Source organism: Adiantum capillus-veneris, chromosome 5 (genome assembly GCF_014529385.1).
Source record: "Adiantum capillus-veneris isolate H3 chromosome 5, ASM1452938v2, whole genome shotgun sequence".
NCBI classification, from domain to species: Eukaryota; Viridiplantae; Streptophyta; class Polypodiopsida; order Polypodiales; family Pteridaceae; genus Adiantum; species Adiantum capillus-veneris.
In genome coordinates this window covers 110165243-110184512 of record NC_140935.1, presented here as the reverse complement: position 1 = coordinate 110184512, position 19270 = coordinate 110165243, and the positions used below count along the sequence as shown (strand labels likewise).

At 46.5% G+C, this 19270-nt stretch overlaps 1 protein-coding gene and 1 long non-coding RNA gene across 4 annotated transcripts in view; one reads left to right on the top strand and one right to left on the bottom strand.

Moving 5' to 3' along the window:
• The window catches only part of LOC147457906 (uncharacterized), a 207193-nt gene that overhangs the window by 48204 nt on the left and 139719 nt on the right, over positions 1-19270 (top strand). The gene's annotated exons all lie outside the window — the stretch shown is intronic.
• The window catches only part of POL{LAMBDA} (DNA polymerase lambda (POLL)), a 197978-nt gene that overhangs the window by 42255 nt on the left and 136453 nt on the right, over positions 1-19270 (bottom strand). The window contains exons 3-10 of one of the 2 annotated variants that reach the window (XM_086512682.1): positions 5616-5702; positions 4311-4479; positions 4113-4222; positions 3950-4031; positions 3740-3870; positions 3414-3476; positions 3144-3323; positions 3012-3065 (exon numbers count right to left, since the gene is read on the bottom strand). In XM_086512682.1, the coding sequence (XP_086368808.1) occupies positions 3012-3065; positions 3144-3323; positions 3414-3476; positions 3740-3870; positions 3950-4031; positions 4113-4222; positions 4311-4479; positions 5616-5702 (876 nt within the window). The remainder of the gene's footprint in view (positions 1-3011; positions 3066-3143; positions 3324-3413; positions 3477-3739; positions 3871-3949; positions 4032-4112; positions 4223-4310; positions 4480-5615; positions 5703-19270) is intronic. The other variant, XM_086512683.1, reaches the window with a different exon arrangement.

Below are 19270 nucleotides of genomic sequence, written 5' to 3'. Positions count from 1 at the left end.
AAAAATTCGCCTCGTCACCGCCCTTGCAGAATAAAGTCTTTGTCTCTGAACATATACCAGATACTATGGTGAATGATAATTCTTAAAACTTGAAGACTCCATTCCTTGCCTTCAACGATGCAAAGAATAAATCAGATGCAGACTCTTGCAGCACGACTTCAGTCGCTGCAATTGAATCTTTGGACACAACTTGTTTCAGTGATAAACCTTTACAGATGGATATACCTTCAAGCACTACTCAGTCTCAGTCTACGACTTCCCGTCAGGAGGATTTAACTGTTCCAAATAAACCAATAAAATACCTTATGGATTTTCAACCAGTGATGATCACTCAACAGAAAACTCAAGTCAGTTTACCATTAATTTCACTCGAAGCAGATAAAGATTCAATCTTTTCTTGGCCAAAGCTCGAAGTTACAAAAGACTTTGACAAAGGCACTTATCAAGTCGCAAATATAATCAATTTTCACTTTGGCAAAATAGTCATGGTCAATAACGACGTGGAACTTAACAGAAAGAGCTTTGGATGCAGAAGCACTACAACAATACATTTCCTCCATCTCGGAGTTTCTACAACTATCCTGGATTTTATTTGAGGAGGCTAATTTCTGTCACGATTGTGACTATGTTAACAGTATTACATCTACTCCTAGTTGCAGATACGCGAAGTGCCATGCCAAGGAGGACCCCTACGCTTGGATGGTCACACCCCTTCGCCCAAAAGACGTGCCTCTTCGCCAAAAGCGACACTCCTTCGACGACTGGTCACACCCCTTCGCTCTATGGGTGTGACTCTTCGCCCAATCGAATGTCACGATTGTGACTATGTTGCAGTATTACATACACTCCTAGTTGCAAATAGGCGAAGTGCCATGCCAAGGAGGACCCCTACGCTTGGATGGTCACACCCCTTCGCCCAAAAGACGTGTCTCTTCGCCAAAAGCCACACTCCTTGGACGACTGGTCACACCCTTTCGCTCTACGGCTACGACTCTTCGCCCAATGGTTGCAGCTCTTCGCCGAAAGGATGTGTCTTTACGTCTAAAGTCATGTCTCTTCACCAGGAGACATGTCTTTTCATTTGTGTCTCTTCATCTCCTATATAAGGAGCCCTTGTATCACACATTCAATCAATCAACACAGAGTCTTCTAAGTCTTGTTTCAGAGTAGAGTTCAAGTTCCTTAAGTCTTAATCATGAGTTTAAGTAATTAATGAAGGATTAGTAACTAGAATCCTTACAAATTTCTAGCGACAAAGAAAGAGGATGATCTCTATTACTTAAAAAGCCCAAATGGTGCCAATTTAAGGTCAGTACATCACTGATTACAAAGCAGGCTCGAAGGCAGCTGGATACAACCAGCCATATGGTAGCTGAAAGATAAAGAGTAAAAAAACTCTCCTAAAGAGAGTAAAAGGGCCCTGGAAAGTTATTGGAGAGAGGATGATTACAGCCTCTGAAAGATAGGCACTTCCACCAAAAAACAAACTCTACTACTATATATCAAAACTTGGACAATCAAAAGGCACCAACAGTGAAGAGAACAAGGAACATCTACAATGGCTAGAGCTCGAACGTTGGGCATGGTCTGCCAATTGGTATAATCTGATAGCAAAAGAAGGCAGTGGATAAATAGAAGGGAGAGAGCAGTCGGTGACGAAGATGAGGGAGAAGAGGCAAGCAACATCACCAAGGAACTGAAAGAGGATGCCAAAAGATGAGCAACAAAGCACTGTATTGGAGCTAACAAGGCATTTCTAGTATACAAACTTAAAACCAGTCCACTTGCTGAAGATGGCTCCAGAGGACCGGAGCTGAGGAGGGACTCCAAGAAGACAGTGAAGGAGACCGAGGACAACAACCTTTGGAAACCTAATGTAGAAATCTGGTGAAGCAATTAGGTAGCAGAAGATGAGCAACAAAGCTGCATTGGAGCTGAGAAGGCGCTATCATTCAGTATAGAAACCAGTCTACCTGCTGAAGGTGGCTCCTGAGGACTAGAGCTGGGGAGGGTACTCCAAGAAGACAGTGGAGGAAGATCCCAGGAAAACAACTCTAAGCACATACAGATTCACACACCCGCATAAACCATAGCAAGGAATTGCCATTGCAACTGAAAGAAAAGGAGGATGGGCGAAGACGGGACCCAAGAGTAGAAGAGGGTGAGGGAAGAGGGTGTACAACGTGGGTGGAACAAACCCTGCCAGTGTACTGTTCCCGCAGCGGGGCAGAAAGCCTTGCGGCATGCAGTAGCGGGAGATTGTAGGCGGGGGCTGATGGAAACAGGGTGGCAATTGGCAGGAAGCAAGGCTAGCCAGGCAGCACGCAGGGCAGAGCTGAGCAGCGCAGCGCTACTGGTGTAGCACAGTGCGAACTGGACTGCGCGAGGAAGGGCCTGGCGGTCGGGAACCACACAGAAGCAACGGTGCAGGCAGGTCCACCATGATGCATACGCAGGCCAGCCATGTTGTGGGTTTCGCCAGCACAATCGCTTTCAGTATCAAGTTCCTCCTCCTCCCTCTCACACACACAAAAAAAAAACTATTCCCTAAGCAAAACCATGGAGCTACGTAGTAGCACAACCACGCAAGGGGATGTTTGCATTAGTGTGATATATTATTCTGTGTCGCGTTTCTCATCCGCTGGCTCTAAACCCAGGAAGTGATGTGGTAGATGGCCTCCCAATCACAGAGATAGTAATAACGTCTTGAACCCAGACCTTCGAAAGCACAAGACCTCACTATAGAATGCGATTCTCTATCAAAGAGCTGGCATACAAGGGGTTAATATATTGAGGCTACCGGTGTTAAAAGGCCATCAATCTTCATGTTATTGCCATATAAGGGGTTGATATGGGGCTACCGCTGTTACAAGGCCCCGCCATGTGGATTTTTCCTTAGGCCCCATTATATTTTACCACTACTTAAGCTTAGTTACTGTGGTATTTTCTAGGTAATACCCCCCAACAAAAACCCGATCCACCAAACCATGCAAGAAGTTCAGGTTCATTACACCAGGTTGTATTTCATATGCAACTCCTCTCACAAGTGCTTCCATCTCCTTCACCTGTACACATACAACTTGCAATTACAACCAAATCATAGACTGATTCAGCACTCGAATTTGTTAGATCATAAATCGTACTTCTTGCCGAGGTATTTTCACAGTCAAATCATCGTAAAATTGCAAACCAACTTTCTGTGATGCTGTAAGTGAAGGTTCAGTTTCAAGATCCTTCAAACTTCTATAGCCCTTGTCAAACAATTTTAAAGCCGTTGCAGGGCCAATACCCCATATTGATGAGAAAAGACGCAGTGTCTTCACCTGAATGGTCGACAAAAAACAAACAGCAGTAAATGATCTGCTTTAAGAATTATCTGGAGAATTAAACAACAAGAGTCTAAAGCTGGGTACTTTTTCATCATTTCTGAAATTTTCAAGCTTGGGCAGCTTTCCTGTTGTCAGTATATCATATATCTATGAATAAAGCCAAAAGCAGTGACGATGATCAGCATTTGATACAGTAGGAAATCAATCAGTCTGTTTCTTAATGAAGTAAAACCCATGAAAAATAAATGAAAGGATGAATTCAGTTCAATCACTTGATTAATATAGAAAGGATCTCTGTAGCCATCAAGATGACACTCTTCGCTCCCTTAAGCATGACCTAACAATTTACTTTTACATGGGTTCTGAAAGGTCTTCAAGAAGCCACAAGTAATACAGAAGGTGCTACTCACATGTTCTCTTAGGGACTTGCCAATTGTTGGCAATCCTTTCACTTGATCAATATTTTCGATTTTAAATGGTAATTTTTCCAGCACAGAAATTGCTTTGTGATAGCTAAAAGATCTCCGATCATCTCCAAGTGCTGTTCTGCATCCAAGTCTGAAGTAGTTTGGAACAGAGGACCTATTTGTAAACAAACCGGCACGAAGCTCTTTCCTTACCGTCTTTGTAAATGTCCCGTAGCTCCGAAAATTGCTCGGTGATGTTTTGATTTAAATTTGGTGGAAGATATACTAAAGAAGGCTGCTTACAAACAACCTTGTAAAGGTTGCGCACAATAGACTCCTGCAAGTATAAAACAAAGACAGAAACTCACAAACTAACCGATCCGCTGCCCTCTTTTGCTGAGCTCATAAGCTCCAGACTTGTGTCATCACTTCCTAATTCAGTGCTTGAAATGGTGCCAGACCTTTCAGCACTTGAAGTCTTTCCATCTGCAAGACACACAATATGGCTGTTGCTCCTTTATCAAAGACAATAGAGTACAGAGATGCTGCCCAAAAGCCACTTTAGTGCACAAACCTCTTTGCATATGCTGGGAACTCTGCAAAATGATGCTAGGCGTATTGGACTGTTCTTGTCCAGCTTTTAGATCGTTTGTTTTATCCTCCACCTTCAGAACATAGGGTTCAAATGCCAGCAGGGAACCTTCCTTCAAGGAATCCTGGATCCATTCGTATTTAAGAGCTTCCTGCAGACAAAATGCATGCATTCTTCACACATTTTTCCTACAAACTTCTTCACAGATAAAAACAACCGTTATGCCACAGCAGCCATAAAACAAACATTTGTATTTGTTTCAATTTATTATATAAAGATCTGAAAAGATCAGAAAACTCTGAGCTTACAACTAAAAGAGGGATTGAAACACTCACACAAATCATCAAACCCAAGACACACGAGGGAATGGTTGATTATTGTAACCTGGGCTCGTTATTGCTACTGTACCCACCATCGCTAGCAACTCCTGCCCTCTTTGCGTTCTGCCCCAGCTCCGGGCCCGCATTCCCCAGGCCTTACTTCTCTGGCTCTGCTCGCTTGCTCTTGTGCACTTCCCTTTTTTTTTTTTTGAGAAAATGACATCTCTGTATTACTGTTTACAAAAATCCCCAGAGATGCTACAAGAAGCCTGTTCATGGGGTGTACAAAATTGTATACATGGGTATAGAAAATGACAGAACGCCTGGACATAATCAAGCTATACATCATGGTGGCTCATGGGATGAATGAAGCAAGAACCATTGAGGTGGGGCATACTGCCTTAGTATCTGTCGGCCGCAAAAAGTGAAAAAAAGAGCTGATCTGCACCTAAGTTGAAGAAAAGGATGTTGCTGCTCCCCCACTACCCTAGAGGAACCTACTAATGTGTCCCATTGACTCCTGTGGCGAAATGGGGGCATATATACACATCATGCCTACGAAAGAGTCATCAATCACCAAAGTATCATGTACCGATGTGCCAAGGTCACGTACACGATGTCGCGAACAGGGACCCGAAAAAATGCATACACCACTGCTAGAATAAGGCTGGCCTAACGCATTTTCTCAAAATGTATTGAGAATATACCCAGATAACAACTTGCCACATCATCGGTAATTGTCCATACATAGCTCGTGCTCCTGCACAAGCTGAAGTATATCCACATGTCGATCTACATGAGAGTGCAAATCTCTGCAAGCAAATCCTGTTTCGGACCACTGATGCTTGTGTGATGCAATCCATTGACATTTTAAGTAACAATACGCAAATACATGTGAAACAATAATGAACCTGAAACCTCAAAGGCATACATTAACTGTGGTAATGGCTACAAGATTGAAAATCACCATCGAGCTCTCTTGATCCCTTGGCAGAAGCCATGGAACAAGAGCTAAGGGAAGAGCATCCTCATCATGTTGTAGAGTTCGAAGGAGCTGTCCACGAAAAAAAGAGCAAGTATTTGTAAATGTAATGTGCAGCGGAAGTTATCGATGGTGAAAGCTTAGGGTGAGTGCTCAGTGCGTACTCAAGGTTCTTTTTACTTCATTAGAGAGTTCCTCTTACTTCATAAGAGGTGTGTGAAGACTAGAGAGAGAGAGAGAGAATGATACCATGAATGAAGGTTTTGTGTGTGTGCGTGTGAGAGACACACACACACACACACACACACACACACACACACACACAGAGAGAGAGAGAGAGAGAGAGAGAGAGAGAGAGAGAGAGAGAGAGAGAGAGAGAGAGAGAGAGAGAGAGAGAGAGAGAGAGAGAAAGAAAGAAAGAAAGAAAGATTTTTAACGTCTATGTCAGGCCGAAATCGGCCTATGAGACAAATCAAATGTACATTGTGTGTATGTCATCCGTCTATCGGAAAGACAAATGAAACAAAATTGATACAAAACTGAGCTGAAAGTAGGTAGTGGAGTATCTGAGGAGGGATGGAGCTCTATCTCTAGGGGTATATGCATGTCTGTATGCTCAAGGTAGTACAATCATGAGAATGCATCAAGCTATCTAGCTCCATCCTGTACTAATGGGGGGGTGTAAGATGTGGTACATGGGTGGGTCTGGTGCCAAGGCTACCCGGATGAAAGCTGTCGGGTCAGCCCTCATCTGAGCCACTCGCTCCTCAGTGGCACGGCGCTCCCGGGCTCGGATCTCCTCGATCTGTCGGTGGTGGGAGCTCGCGCCCCTGTAGCCTGTGACTCGTGGTCGTCGTCTAGCTCGGTTCACCTCCGCCTGTGGGAGTGTCACTCCCCTCTGAGTGTCTGGTGAGGGGGGGGCGGAAATCCTCTGAAAGAAGTCTGTGAGCTGCGATTGTCTCCCCTCTGTCTGTGTAGCTGTGTGTGGCTGTAGTAGTGTGTCCCGATGGCTCTGTATCTCTAGTAAGAAACGTCCGAGCTGTCTCTGATCTCGAGATTCCATGATCTCTCGGAGAGTGGGCTGTCCTCTAAATAGGGCCTCATACCTGCCTCTGATCTCAGTGTATGCTCTGCATCTACATACAAAGTGCTCCTCACTCTCCACCTCCTCTGTGCAGGCTCTGCAGATTCGCTCCCCCCTCGGAACACCAGTATGTCTCCCGATCTCAATCTCTAACCTGTGTGAAGCCACTCTCAGCTGACCAATCGCCACCCGTGAGCTATGTGGCATATATGTGTCCATGTAGCGTGGTCTCTGTATGAACCCCCCAGATAATATGGTGAGAAACTGGTCTCTGTAATCTGACATCCTCGTCCCCAAGCTAGGTGCCGCCCAGACTCTCCTAGTGTATAGCTGCCACAGATCCTGTCTCAATACCAAGTTCCTCTCACTGCGAGAGAGGTGAACATATGGTGAGTGGGGGTCGTACTGGAATGGTGGTAGGCTCTCCATGTCAAGACCGTGTCCCTCAAACCATGCTCTGACCTGTGAGTACCATGCTCTCTCATGTCCACTCTCTGATAGCTGTATAGCTGCCTCAAATGCTCTACGGGTAAGTCTGTCAGGAGGTAGCTCTCTCATCCTCTGGATGAAGCAAACTGTCTGGAATAGTGCCTCTACAACCATAGGTGGTGTGGCGAGCTCGGCTCTAATAATGTCGTGTGGCACTGTCTTCTTGCTGCGGAGCAAGCGTGAGATCATATATACCTGTGGTCTCTCAAGTTGTGTCCACTGGTCAGCTGTCAATCCTGGTGCCCATACTGCCGCCGAGTACATCAAGGCCGGGGTGACTAAGGTGTCGAAAAGCCACCCCTTCGTGCGGGGCTCCTGAAAGTGTGCCTGGTGGCACCTCCGCTCTAGCATGGCCAGAGCTGCATATCCTCGGGTGAGCCTGTCAACAGCAGCCTGCCTCATAGTGAAGGGTCCTGGTAGGCTGGTGAATGTGATGCCAAGGTAGACATAGGAGGTGACTACATCAACCTGTCCTCCTGCTGCTGTGAAGGTGGCGGCGCTCCTCACTGCACTGGATGTGTGAAAGATCATAACCTTGGTTTTGCCAAGGTTCACAGTCAACCCCCTGTTTGTGCTGAATTCGTCCAAGGCCTCAAGATGGCGTTGCAAGCCCTCGGGTGACTCTGAAATCAACACAATATAATCAGCATATAACATGATGTGGACCGGAGTACCTGCTAAGTCGCTCCCCTCTCCCCCTGCTCGTAGTATGTAGTCGGAGATCTCGTCGATGTATAGCCCAAAGAGTGTCGGGGAGAGTGGGCATCCTTGCTTAACACCAATGGTGCTAGCAATGGTCTCTGAAAAACCGCCTGGGCAACGAACCCGACCCGCCACCCTCTCATATAGAGCATATATGGCCCAAATCATCTCTGTTGGTACCCCAATGCTGTGAAGGCGCTGGAAGAGTCTCTCGCGTGGGACTGTGTCAAAGGCCTTGCGGAAGTCCACAAAGCAGCAGTAAAGCCTCTTCTTCCGCGCCTTTGCCCCATCAATGAGGCAGCGCAGAACGAAGATGTGGTCAATGGTGGAGAAAGCTCGTCTGAAACCTGCTTGGCCTGGAGCTCGTAAACCCTCGATCTCTGCGTAGCAGCTGAGCTGTGCCTCAAGTACTGCTCCATATAGCTTGGCCATCGTGTGGCCAATCATGATAGTCCTGTAGTTCCCTGGGTCCAGGGTGTCGCCAGATTTGTGGATAGGCACTATGGTGTGCTGTGTCCACTCCTCTGGGAAGCCCTCCCCTATAGCCCGGTTGAAGACATGTGCAATCAACGGGGCTATAGTGGAGGCCGCATAAATGATGTGCTCACTCTGTAATCCAGTATGGTCAGCTGATCGTCTGTGCTGCATGCGGCGTATGGCCCTCTCTACCATCTCTGCCGTAAAGAAGGAGGAGCACGTGGGGCGAGGCTCGTGTGGTTGTGGAATAGGAGGCTGCCCTGGCACTTCATAAAGTCGCTCTGCATAATCATGCCATATCTGTGGATCCTCAATAGCTGTAGTCGGACGTGGCTCGCGTAGGGTGCGCCATGCCGTCGCGCTATCCATGCTCATGAATAGGCGGTATAGCTCAAGCTCCTGTGCCTCTTCGAATGCTCGCCGCTTTTGGCGTGTCAGCGTCTTCATATGCCGTCTGGCCTCTCTCTCTGTGATCTCTCCTAAGGCTTGTCGTGCCTGGAGGTGTCGGTATAGCTCTCTGCACTCATCATCATACCAGCGGTTCTGAGGCATAGCCCCGGGGGGGGAGTGCGTCCTGTGTGAGTGGTGTGTGGAAAAGAGCTAATAGCTGAAGTGTGGAGAACGGAAGAGATATGTGATGTGAGAACTGAGAGTGGTGTGGATGGGTGGAGGAGACATAGGCCATGTTCGACCTTGGCCGAGTAAATAGAGGCTAACTCATGTGTGAAATGGATGGTGGTGTGTGGAGTGCGTGTTGTGGAGCTGTGTGTGATGGTATCTCCGGTGATAGAGAAAGAGAGGTATGTGTGGTCGGCTCCGATGGGTATGGGTGGAATGGTGAAGGATGTGATAAGGTGTGTAGCCTCCCTGGGTCCCAGAATATAGTCGACTGTACTCCCCCCTCCTTCTGCAACTCCATGTGGCATACAAGTCAGGCCCCCTGAGGTGGGCCACTGGACCATCCCGTTATAAATAACGAGACGGTGCTGGGAGCCAAGTCGAAGTAGATGTCGTCCATAAGCTGTGACTGGAGCTCTGTCTGCTGTGTCTCTCCTAGTAGCCTCCTCATCTAGAGTGTGTAGTGTCTCTGGGTCCTCATGGTCATATGTCTCACACTGCTCACTGCGTGTACGAGCATTGAAGTCTCCCATAAGGAAGACTTCACCCAGTGTGGAGTACTCCATAATCTCCTCCGTGAGGCATGCGTACGGTGACTCCTGCTCAATAGGGGCGAATCTGGAGCCTGTGGGAGCAAAATAGCAAAGGGCAATGTAGACGATCCTGTCTCGTGAGAGCTCGAGGCGAATCCACATGTAGCGGGCCTGTGGGTCCCGGGCAACAATCTGTAGTCAGCTGTGAAGCCCCTGTCTAAAGAGTATGGCCACTCCTCCTGAGCCGCGAGTGGTGTGCTGGCGCATACATCCTCGATGTAGAGACTCCCACTGAAATCCATGTATCCGTGGTAACCCTCTCTCCGGGCTCTCGTGTGTCTCTGTAAGTAGAATGATGTCTCGACCTCTCATCACCTCCTCAAGTCTCTCTGGGTGTGTCCATAAGTCTCCATTGCAATTCCAAACCGTGACATGAATCTCCTCGTGTGTCCCACAGGCCGCGAGTCCCTATGCGATGGTCTTGCCATCAATGATAACCCTACCATCCCGATATACTGCCTTCTTCCCTTCTTTGCGGGCTTGGTGGACTCGAGGCATGCACGCGCGACGGTGATCTTGTTGCATCTTTGTGAGGTCATCATCTAGATAAATCGGTGGGCCGTCGATCCCTCTCAGGATGACCCTCTTTCGGAGGAAGGAAGTTCGAGACTCCTCGGAGGCGAATTGGAGGATGAGAGCTCTTTTCTTTGGATCTTTGCCGGCTCTCCAAACTTTGGAGAAAGGGATCTCTTCTTCCTTGTATCCCACTTTCTTGCATAAAGCTTTCCCATCGCTTTCGGGTGTAGACCCTTCTTCTTCTTTGATGCCGGTCACTCGCACATTGAGACGGCGAGCTTGTCGCATCTTCTCCTCTTCGATGGTTGTGTGTACGATGAGTACTTCATCTTTTTGGGCTTCCTCTCTTGCTACCTTCTTGATGTTCTTTTTGACTACTTCGACCCATCCTTCTTTGGTGGCCTCTAATTTGTCCTCAATGCTTGCGGTGAGGGCTTTGGTGATCTCCTCCTTGAGGGCTTCCTTAGCCTCCCCTTTAATCTCTCCTTCCTCGGGGGTGAGGGATGTGAGGGAAGCATGAAGGAGATCGATTTGTGCCTTCATCTCTTCTTGCTCTTTCCTCCATCTCTCCCTCTCCTTCTCGTTCTCCCGTTCCCTTCTCTCCTTCTCCTCTTTGAGATTTTGGATTTCCGCTCTCATGTCCTCCTTCTCTTCGTTCCATAGCTTGATGAAGTTGGCTTTCTCCTCCTTCCATATTTCTCTCTCCATCCGCCATTCCTTCATGTCCTTCTCCAATTGTGCAAGCCTCTTATTCGTGAGCATGAAGGACGTTGTCTTCTTTGTCGGTGTCGGCGTCTTGATGATGGGGGAAGACATGGTTGGCTTCGTAGCTACCCTCTCTTCATATTGTGAAGAAGAGGGGAAGAGAACACTCAGCTTGTGTGTATGCAGGGGGCAGCGGGCAGGGGATGGGGATGGGGTGTGTGTTTTCACTTGACGTGCAGGGAGCAGCGCAGCGCGCAGGAGGGAGCAGCACACAGGGGTAGCGTGCAGGGGTGGGGCAGCGCGCAGAGGAGGCAGCGCGCAGCAGGGAGCAGCGCGCAGTGAGCAGCGCGCAGGGGAGGCAGCGCGTAGCAGGGAGCAGCGCGCAGTGAGCAGCGCGCAGGGGAGGCAACGCGCAGGAGTTGAGAGAGAGAGTTGAGAGAGAGAGAGAGAGAGAGAGAGAGAGAGAGAGAGAGAGAGAGAAATGAAGTGAAATGTTATATTAACGTCTTCAAGAGGCCAAAATGACCTATGAGACCAAAAAGTTACAATTGGTGAATCTGATACCATGTCTGAGTACGGAAATTACAAAGTTACAAAGAACTATCACTAAGACACTATAGCACTAAGGAGAAAGGGGAGAGGGGGGGAGAGAGAGAGAGAGAGAGAGAGAGAGAGAGAGAGAGAGAGAGAGAGAGAGAGAGCAGAGTTACCGGGGAACGCCCCCTAGCCCCCGTTCTGGCGTTCCGGGGGTCAGTTCCCTTCCCGAACGTTCCGAAACGTCCCGGAACGTCTGACGTTCCAGGTGGCCAGTGCAAACCGGAATGGCCGTTCCGGAACGTTCCGGAACGCCCCCGGAATGTTCCGGAATGCCCCTGGAATGGCCAACGGCTACAAACAAATTTGGCAAAAATTGAAAAAATTGAAGTAAATGTTTGGGCTTCTTTTTGAAGTGTGCAAGGCCTCAAGGAATCATAAAATGCACCCCCCTCCCCCTTTCTCTCCACAAGCTAATCCTCAAGGGTCAAGCTCTCTCCCTCTCACACTCTCAAGATCTCTCCCTCTCAAGACTCACTCTCTCAAGGCTCAAGGCTTCAAGCCTTCAAGCTCTCTTCCTCTCCCTCCCACTCCCTCAAATCTCTCCCTCTCCCTCTCACTCTATCGAGTCTCTCCCTCTCACTCTCTCAAGCTCTCTCTCTCTCTCATCTTCATCTAGTCATAGCAAGGTTGAATGGTCTTCAAAACGAGTTTTTTGTGAGTATTAGAGTCAAAGCACTCTAATACTCCTTGTATTTAAACACAAGGAGCTAAAAAATGCACTATTTGGGTGTTTTTTAACCTCCCGTTCCGCGCCGTTCCCGTTCCGGACCCCTAGCCGTTCCCGTTCCGCGTTCTGGGTAACTATGAGAGAGAGAGAGAGAGAGAGAGAGAGAGAGAGAGAGAGAGAGAGAGAGAGAGAGAGAGAGAGAGAGAAATGAAACGAAACGAAATGAAATGTTATATTAACGTCTTCAAAAGACCAAAGTGACCTATGAGACAGTAAGTTACAATGCGGTGTATTTGATACAAAGTCAGAGAAATGAAATGAAATGTTAATATTAAATGGCTTCAAAAGGCCAAAATGATCTATGAGACCAAATTGATACAATCCTTGTGGATCTAATCCAATGTCTGGGTACAAAAATAAAATGAAGTAAAGTGAAAGACTAAACTAAAAGATTAAAATCGTCAGACTGAAATCATCATCATCATCATCAATGCCCGAGGATGCTTGGCATCGGGCGTTGTCCAAGAAAGTATTGCATGAGTCACTAAAGAGCTTCGTTAATGTCATTCTCTGTGAATACTTGTATTGGTCCTCTCCCATATCATGCTAGAATAGTCCCGATCCTCTGAAATGAAATGAATGTTATATTAACGTCTTCGAAAGGCCAAAAAGACCTATGAGACCAAAAAGTTACAATTGGTGAATCTGATACCATGTCTAAGTACGGAAAGTACAAAGAACTAACTAACTAACACTAAAAAACACTAAGGGGATGAATCTGAAGCTGATTCGAAATTGAAATGGGATAAAAGGGGGGGGGGGGGGGGAGTGGGTTCAAATGAAATCTCTCATCAGTCGTTGTCGAACCTCATCAACATCCTCCATGGTCAGTACTATGGTTGGGCGTCTTGCATGTCGAGCTAGAGTGATCTGTATCTTCTGCTGCAGCCTTCGTCGATGGTGGGAGACCCCTCGAGGTCGTGGGCGTCTGGATCTGTCTAGCTCAATGGTTCGGTCAATCAACGTACCTCTAGTGTAGATGGGCTCTGAAATCTGTTGCGATGACTGCTCCTTTGGCTCTCCCTTGGCTGGTGTAAAGAAATATGTGATTCGTCTCTGAAATTGTCTCTCCCCTGGTGTCCTCAGCAAGCTCTCCCTAAGTCTGCGCAGCTCTAGCAGGAACAATCCGAGACATCTCTGATCCTCGCATCTCATGACTCTAGAAAATGGTCCGAAACCCTCTCCGAACAAACAGTGGAAGCGGCTACATATCTCATAGTACGCCGGGCAATGACATGTATAGTGCGGCTCTGTCTCTGGCTCTAAAGTGACATAGGTGACATATCTAGGCCCCTGCTGGTACCCCTTGAAATCGGCCAGTCTCGATCTGGAGCTGATGTGAGGATGTGCGTATCTGCCCAATAGCGCATCGTATCTTATGAGATAAGTGCGTATCCATGTATGCAGGCCCTAGTCACAAAACCGTCCTCTGTGAGGTGAAGAAGATGCTCTCTGTAGAAGGCCATCTTCGTGCCCAACTCCTGTGTCGGCTGTATCCATGTGCTCCAGGTATCTAGCTGAATCAGATCCTAGCGTATGAATCTGGTGATCTTTGTTCGTGTGAGAGACAGGAACGGTGCATCCAGGGAGTATTGAAACGTAGACAATCTATCCATGCTGAAGCCATGTGACTGAAACCATGCTGTCATCTGTCCATACCAACATGTCGTATCGCCTTGTAGTGCTAGTTGTCGAGATGACTCCAGGGCAAGCCGAGCATATCTGTCCCTGGGAAGGTCCCATAAACTGTGTATAAAGAATATTGATCTAGTCAATGCCTCAACCACGAGGGGAGGGACGGCTAGCTCGGCTCGGATAATCTCACGCGGCACTGAGGTCTTAGCCCGAATCATCCGAGCGATCATAGAAACCAAAGGCCTCTCCATAAATCTCCATCCATCTGTGTTGCCAGAGCTCCCATGATGGTCTACTGAGGGTCCCCATACCTGAAGTCCATAGAGCATAGCTGAAGTCACTATAGTGTCAAAAAGCCAGAGCTTTGTTCGCAGTTCCTGGAACTGAACCAGCGAATACATCCACTCCAGTCCTCCCAAAGCTGTATATGCTCTCGTTTGTCTAGTTTCTGATGCTCTCCTCATTGAAAACACCGGTCCACCGAAAACTACCCCAAGATAAGTATATGCATCTGTATACTCTACAGTCTCCCGGCCATACTAAATGTGGGTGCTGACCTCCTGACCCACTGTGGTGTGGTGTGGTGTTGAACACCATAACCTTGGTTTTCCCAAGGTTGACATACAACCTACTGTCACTAGCAAAGCATCTGCATGATATTGTGTTGATTTCTGACTCTCCAGATATGGTAACATGATGATTTGGAGAGTCAGAAATCAACAACACAGTTTTCACATCAGGTGCAGCATTTACCATGGCTGACAACAACAACACAGATGTGTTCAAGATGTTTGCTGCTGAGGACAGGTTGGATGGGGAGAACTACCCTATGTGGGCTTATATGATGCAACATGTTCTTGTGTCAAAGGGCGTCTAGAACATTGTGCAGGGCATTGATGTACGCCTGGTTCTGAGGATGTAGGCGGTGTTGAGGATGTTGCACTCTTGCTGCAAGGATTGCTGCTGTTAGAGTTGTTTTGCCTACGGCAGAACAAGCTCGTTGGGATGTAAAGGATGCGCAGGCTCATGCATTGATTGCGTTGTCTGTGAAGCGCACCATTGTTCCTCACATCCGTTCAACAAAATCTGCAAAACATGCTTGGGATATTCTAGCTGGTCTTTATGCAAGTCGCAATGAGGCTAAAATTGCTTTGCTACATAAAGAGCTTGAGTCGAAGATTATGCATGAGGAAGATGATATGGACACTTTCCTTGCTAGTGTCAAGGATATCAATGAGCAACTTATTTCTGCAAGAGAAGTCATTTCAGACAGTTCCCTTGTGCAGACTGTTCTTGATGCCTTACCAGATTCTTACCAGACTTTTGCTGGTACTTAGAGACTTATGACCCAAGGAAATCCAAAAGTTGTCAAGTTTGATGCATTATACACATTGCTGTTGCAAGAGTCACTTTCCAGAAAAAACAGGACTAGACAACGTGCAGTTGAACAGGCTTTTATTGCTTCTCAAAGAAAGGGTGGTAACAACAATGCAGCCACTTCTTATGGTTCTGCTGCGAGTGACAAAACTTCTGTTCCTAATGCTTCTGCTGACAGCAATTCGTCGGGCAATTCTGGTGACAAGGACAAAAAGAAGATGCGTTGCCATTATTGTAAAGCTAATGATCACTTGATCAAGTCGTGTCCTAAGTTGAAGGCCAAAGAGGCTAAGAAGAAAGAGAATGGTTCCACTGCAAATGCTGGTTCCACTACAAATGCAGCCATTGTTGAGTCTTCTGTGAAAGGAGACTGTGATGCTGATGTTGATGCAGAATGGGCTTTTAGTGCAGAGTGCACTTACAATCCTGCTGTCCATGATGCATGCTTGTCAATTGCTGCAGATTCACATGTATGGTATTTCAACAGTGGTGCTACAAAGCATATTACCTCACATCGTGAATTGTTTACCTCTCTCGAGTCTGTCCCTCATGGGAATTCTGTCACTTGTGCCAACAATGCCTCTTATCCGGTTCAGGGAGTTGGAAAGATTGTGCTTACTACTGCAAATGGCAGTTCTTTCCCACTTGTTGATGCACTTTATGTACCTGGGATCAAAAAAAATCTCTTGTCTGTATCTGCACTTGTAGACTTGGACTTGTAGTCAAATTTGTGGATGACAGATGTACAATTCATGATCTCAATTTTGGTGATGAAATTGTTGCATCTGGCCTTTTGTGCCGTGGGTTGTATAAGCTCACTTTATATGACAAGTGTGGACAAAATTTTACTAATGCTGTTGCAGATTGAGGGCTATTTCAGATGCAAAACTTTGGTATGCACGTTTTGGTCATCTGAATTTTGCTAGTTTGCTGCGTTTGCAGAAATCTGATATGGTTGCTTCTTTGCCGCCTCTTGAAACACCTGTCAAACATGTTTGTGAAGGCTGTATTTTTGGTAAGATGCAGCGTTCTAAGTTTCCAAAGGATGGTTCAGTTCGGGCCACATGCAGGTTGCAACTTGTGCATAGTGATGTTTGTGGGCCCATGCAAACTTCGTCCTTGGGCAATTACCTGTACTTCATGACTTTCATTGATGATTACTCCAGGCATGCATGGGTATTTCCGCTTAAAGCGAAGTCCGAAGTTTTTATGTGCTTCAAACAATTTCTGGCTATGACTGAAAATGTCTCGAAATGTACTATGGGCACCCTCCGTTCCGATCGAGGGGAGGAGTATATGTCTCATGAATTTAATGCATTTCTGGCTAGTCGTGGGATAAAACACCAATGTACATTGCCTTATACACCTCAACAAAATGGTGTTGCTGAGAGGAAAAACATTTCACTGAGAAATGGCACGATGTATGGTCAAAAGTCGAGCTTTGCCGCATTCTTTTTGGCTTCAGGCCATCATGTGTGCCACTTACGTACTTAATAGCTGTCCTACGAAAGCTTTACAGTCTATTACTCCATATGAAGCATGGCATGATAGAAAGCCTTCTATTGAGCACATGCGTGTTTTTGGCTGTTTGGCATATGCTTTGGTGCCACAAACACAACACAGAAAATTGGATGATAAGGCTGTCAAATGTATTTTTGTTAGTTATAGTGCTGAAAGCAAAGGTTACAGGTTGTATCATCCGCAAACAAAGCGTATCCTCGTTTCACGGGATGTAGTACTTATGGAAGATTCTGTTCAGCCCTTGCTGTCATGTACTAGAGATAGAAATGTAAGCTCACATGACATTTATGACACTTTGTTGCCTCTTTTCAGTGGTGGAAATACAAATGTAAGTTCCAATGAGACAAATGTGCAACCTATGGGGGTTTCTGAAAATGTTATAGATCAGCCTATTACTGATGCAAATGTACATGATGTACTTGATCAGGAAAGGGCTGAAAATGAGCAAGCTAGAGGTATGCCAAAATGGCTGGTGCACACTTTGCGTGACAGTAAATTGGATGCACCTTTGTCTAGTCGTACTCGTTCAGGCTCTCGCTATGCATCTTATGCATCAGATTGTTATGCTTTGGCTGTGTCTAGCTTACATGATATTGAGGAGCCTCTGTCTTTTGATGAAGCACAGAATTCAGAAAATTGGATGGCTGCCATGCAATCAGAATATGATGCACTTATAGAAAATGACACATGGACTTTATGTGATTTTCCTCCTGGCAAAAAGGCCATTGGTACGAAGTGGGTTTAGAAGTTGAAACGCAAGCCGGATGGTGAGATCGATCACCATAAGGCTCGACTTGTTGCAAAGGGTTATGCAAAGCAAAAAGGCATAGATTATGAAGAGACTTTTGCTCCCACTTGTCGTATGACTACTGTGCGTTTTCTATGTGCATTGGCAGCTCATTTTGGTTGGGATGTACATCAATCAGACATTGTTACTGCTTTCTTTGAATGGTGACATATTTGAGGAAGTTTATGTAACACAGCCTCGCGGTTTTGTCAAAAAAGGACAAGGGGACAAAGTGTGCAGATGTAAGAAGACTTTGTATGGATTGAAGCAATCTGCTCGTGCTTGGTATGAGAAAGCTGACACTCATTTGGTCAAACAAGGCTTTCGTAACAGTCCAACAAAAAGCACATTGTATGTAAAGCGTGAGGGTGGTGTACTTCTCATTGTGGTTCTTTATGTCGATGATTTGCTGATCATTGGACCAAATGAGAGACATATTGCTGAATTTAAGGCTGATTTGAATGCTACTTTCAAGATGAAAGATTTGGAGCTGTTGCATCATTACTTGGGTATACAGTTTAAGCAGTGTGATGGTGGTATTGCCTTGTGTCAGAAAAGTTACAAAGACATTGCTATGTAAGTTTGGACTTGAGGATTGCAAACCTATTGCCACTTCCATGGAAACAGGTTTGAAGTTGAGTATACATGATGCTGGCGATCCTGCTGATGTCACTCTTTACCAAACTGCTGTTGGTTGCCTCATTTATGTATGCAACACGAGGCCGGATATTTAGTTTGCAGTCTCACAGGTCATCAGATTTATGCATAGCCCAAGGTCTAAGCATTGGCAGGCTGTCAAGAGGATTTTCCGCTACCTTAGTGACACTTTACATCTTGGCTTGTTTTATCCCAAGGGGGCATCATTGCCGCCAGACTTACATGCTTTTTTGGACTCAGATTAGGCTAGTTGTTTCGACACGCGAGTGTCCACAAGTGGTTTTTGTTTCATGCTTGGCAGTTCATGTATATCATGGTTGAGCAAGAAGCAACCTACTGTGGCCACTTCGAGTTGTGAGGCTGAGTACAGGGCAGTCTTTACAGCTACGGTTGAGTGTGTATGGCTCAGACTCCTTATGGCTGATTTGGATGTTGGACAGGATACTGCCAACACTATCTACACTGACAGTCAGAGCGCATTGGCAGTTGCGAGGAACCCAGTTTTTCATGCTCGCACAAAGCACATTGAGGTGCATTACCACTATGTCAGGGAGAGGCTCTCAGCAGGAGAGATCAGCTTGGCTTATGTGCCAACACAGGACAACCTTGCAGATCTTTTCACAAAGGCATTGTCTTGTGAGAAGCTTGAAGCTTTCCGCAAAGCTTTGGGCTTACTCCCCTTTGTGGACTGATCATGTTCTTAGGGCATGGCACTTCTCTTTACTCATGTGCCACCTCTCGTTCACCGCATCACTCCAGGGGGGATTTGTTACCATATACATGTGGTAGTGATGTGTGAACACACTAGGACCGCCGAGGCATTTTTTTCCCTCTTTAGGAGGTTTTTTCCCCGTGCATTGTATATACGCTCATCACTCTAGGACTACCTATCTTTCCATTGCACACTAAGTAATACACTCTCTATTGTGTGCCTTGAGCTTCCTTCGTCTTCTCCAAGCTGTGCGCGTTTCTCTGCAACCCTAATTCCAACACATCAGCATATAGTAACAATGGAATCCATGTTCCTGCTAGTTGAGCCCCTCTGTCTCCCTGATGTTCTACATAGTCTACAAACTCATCTACATACATCCCAAATAGAGTCGGAGATAGGGAGCATCCCTGCTTCACTCCAATAGTGAAGTGGACCGTGTCCGA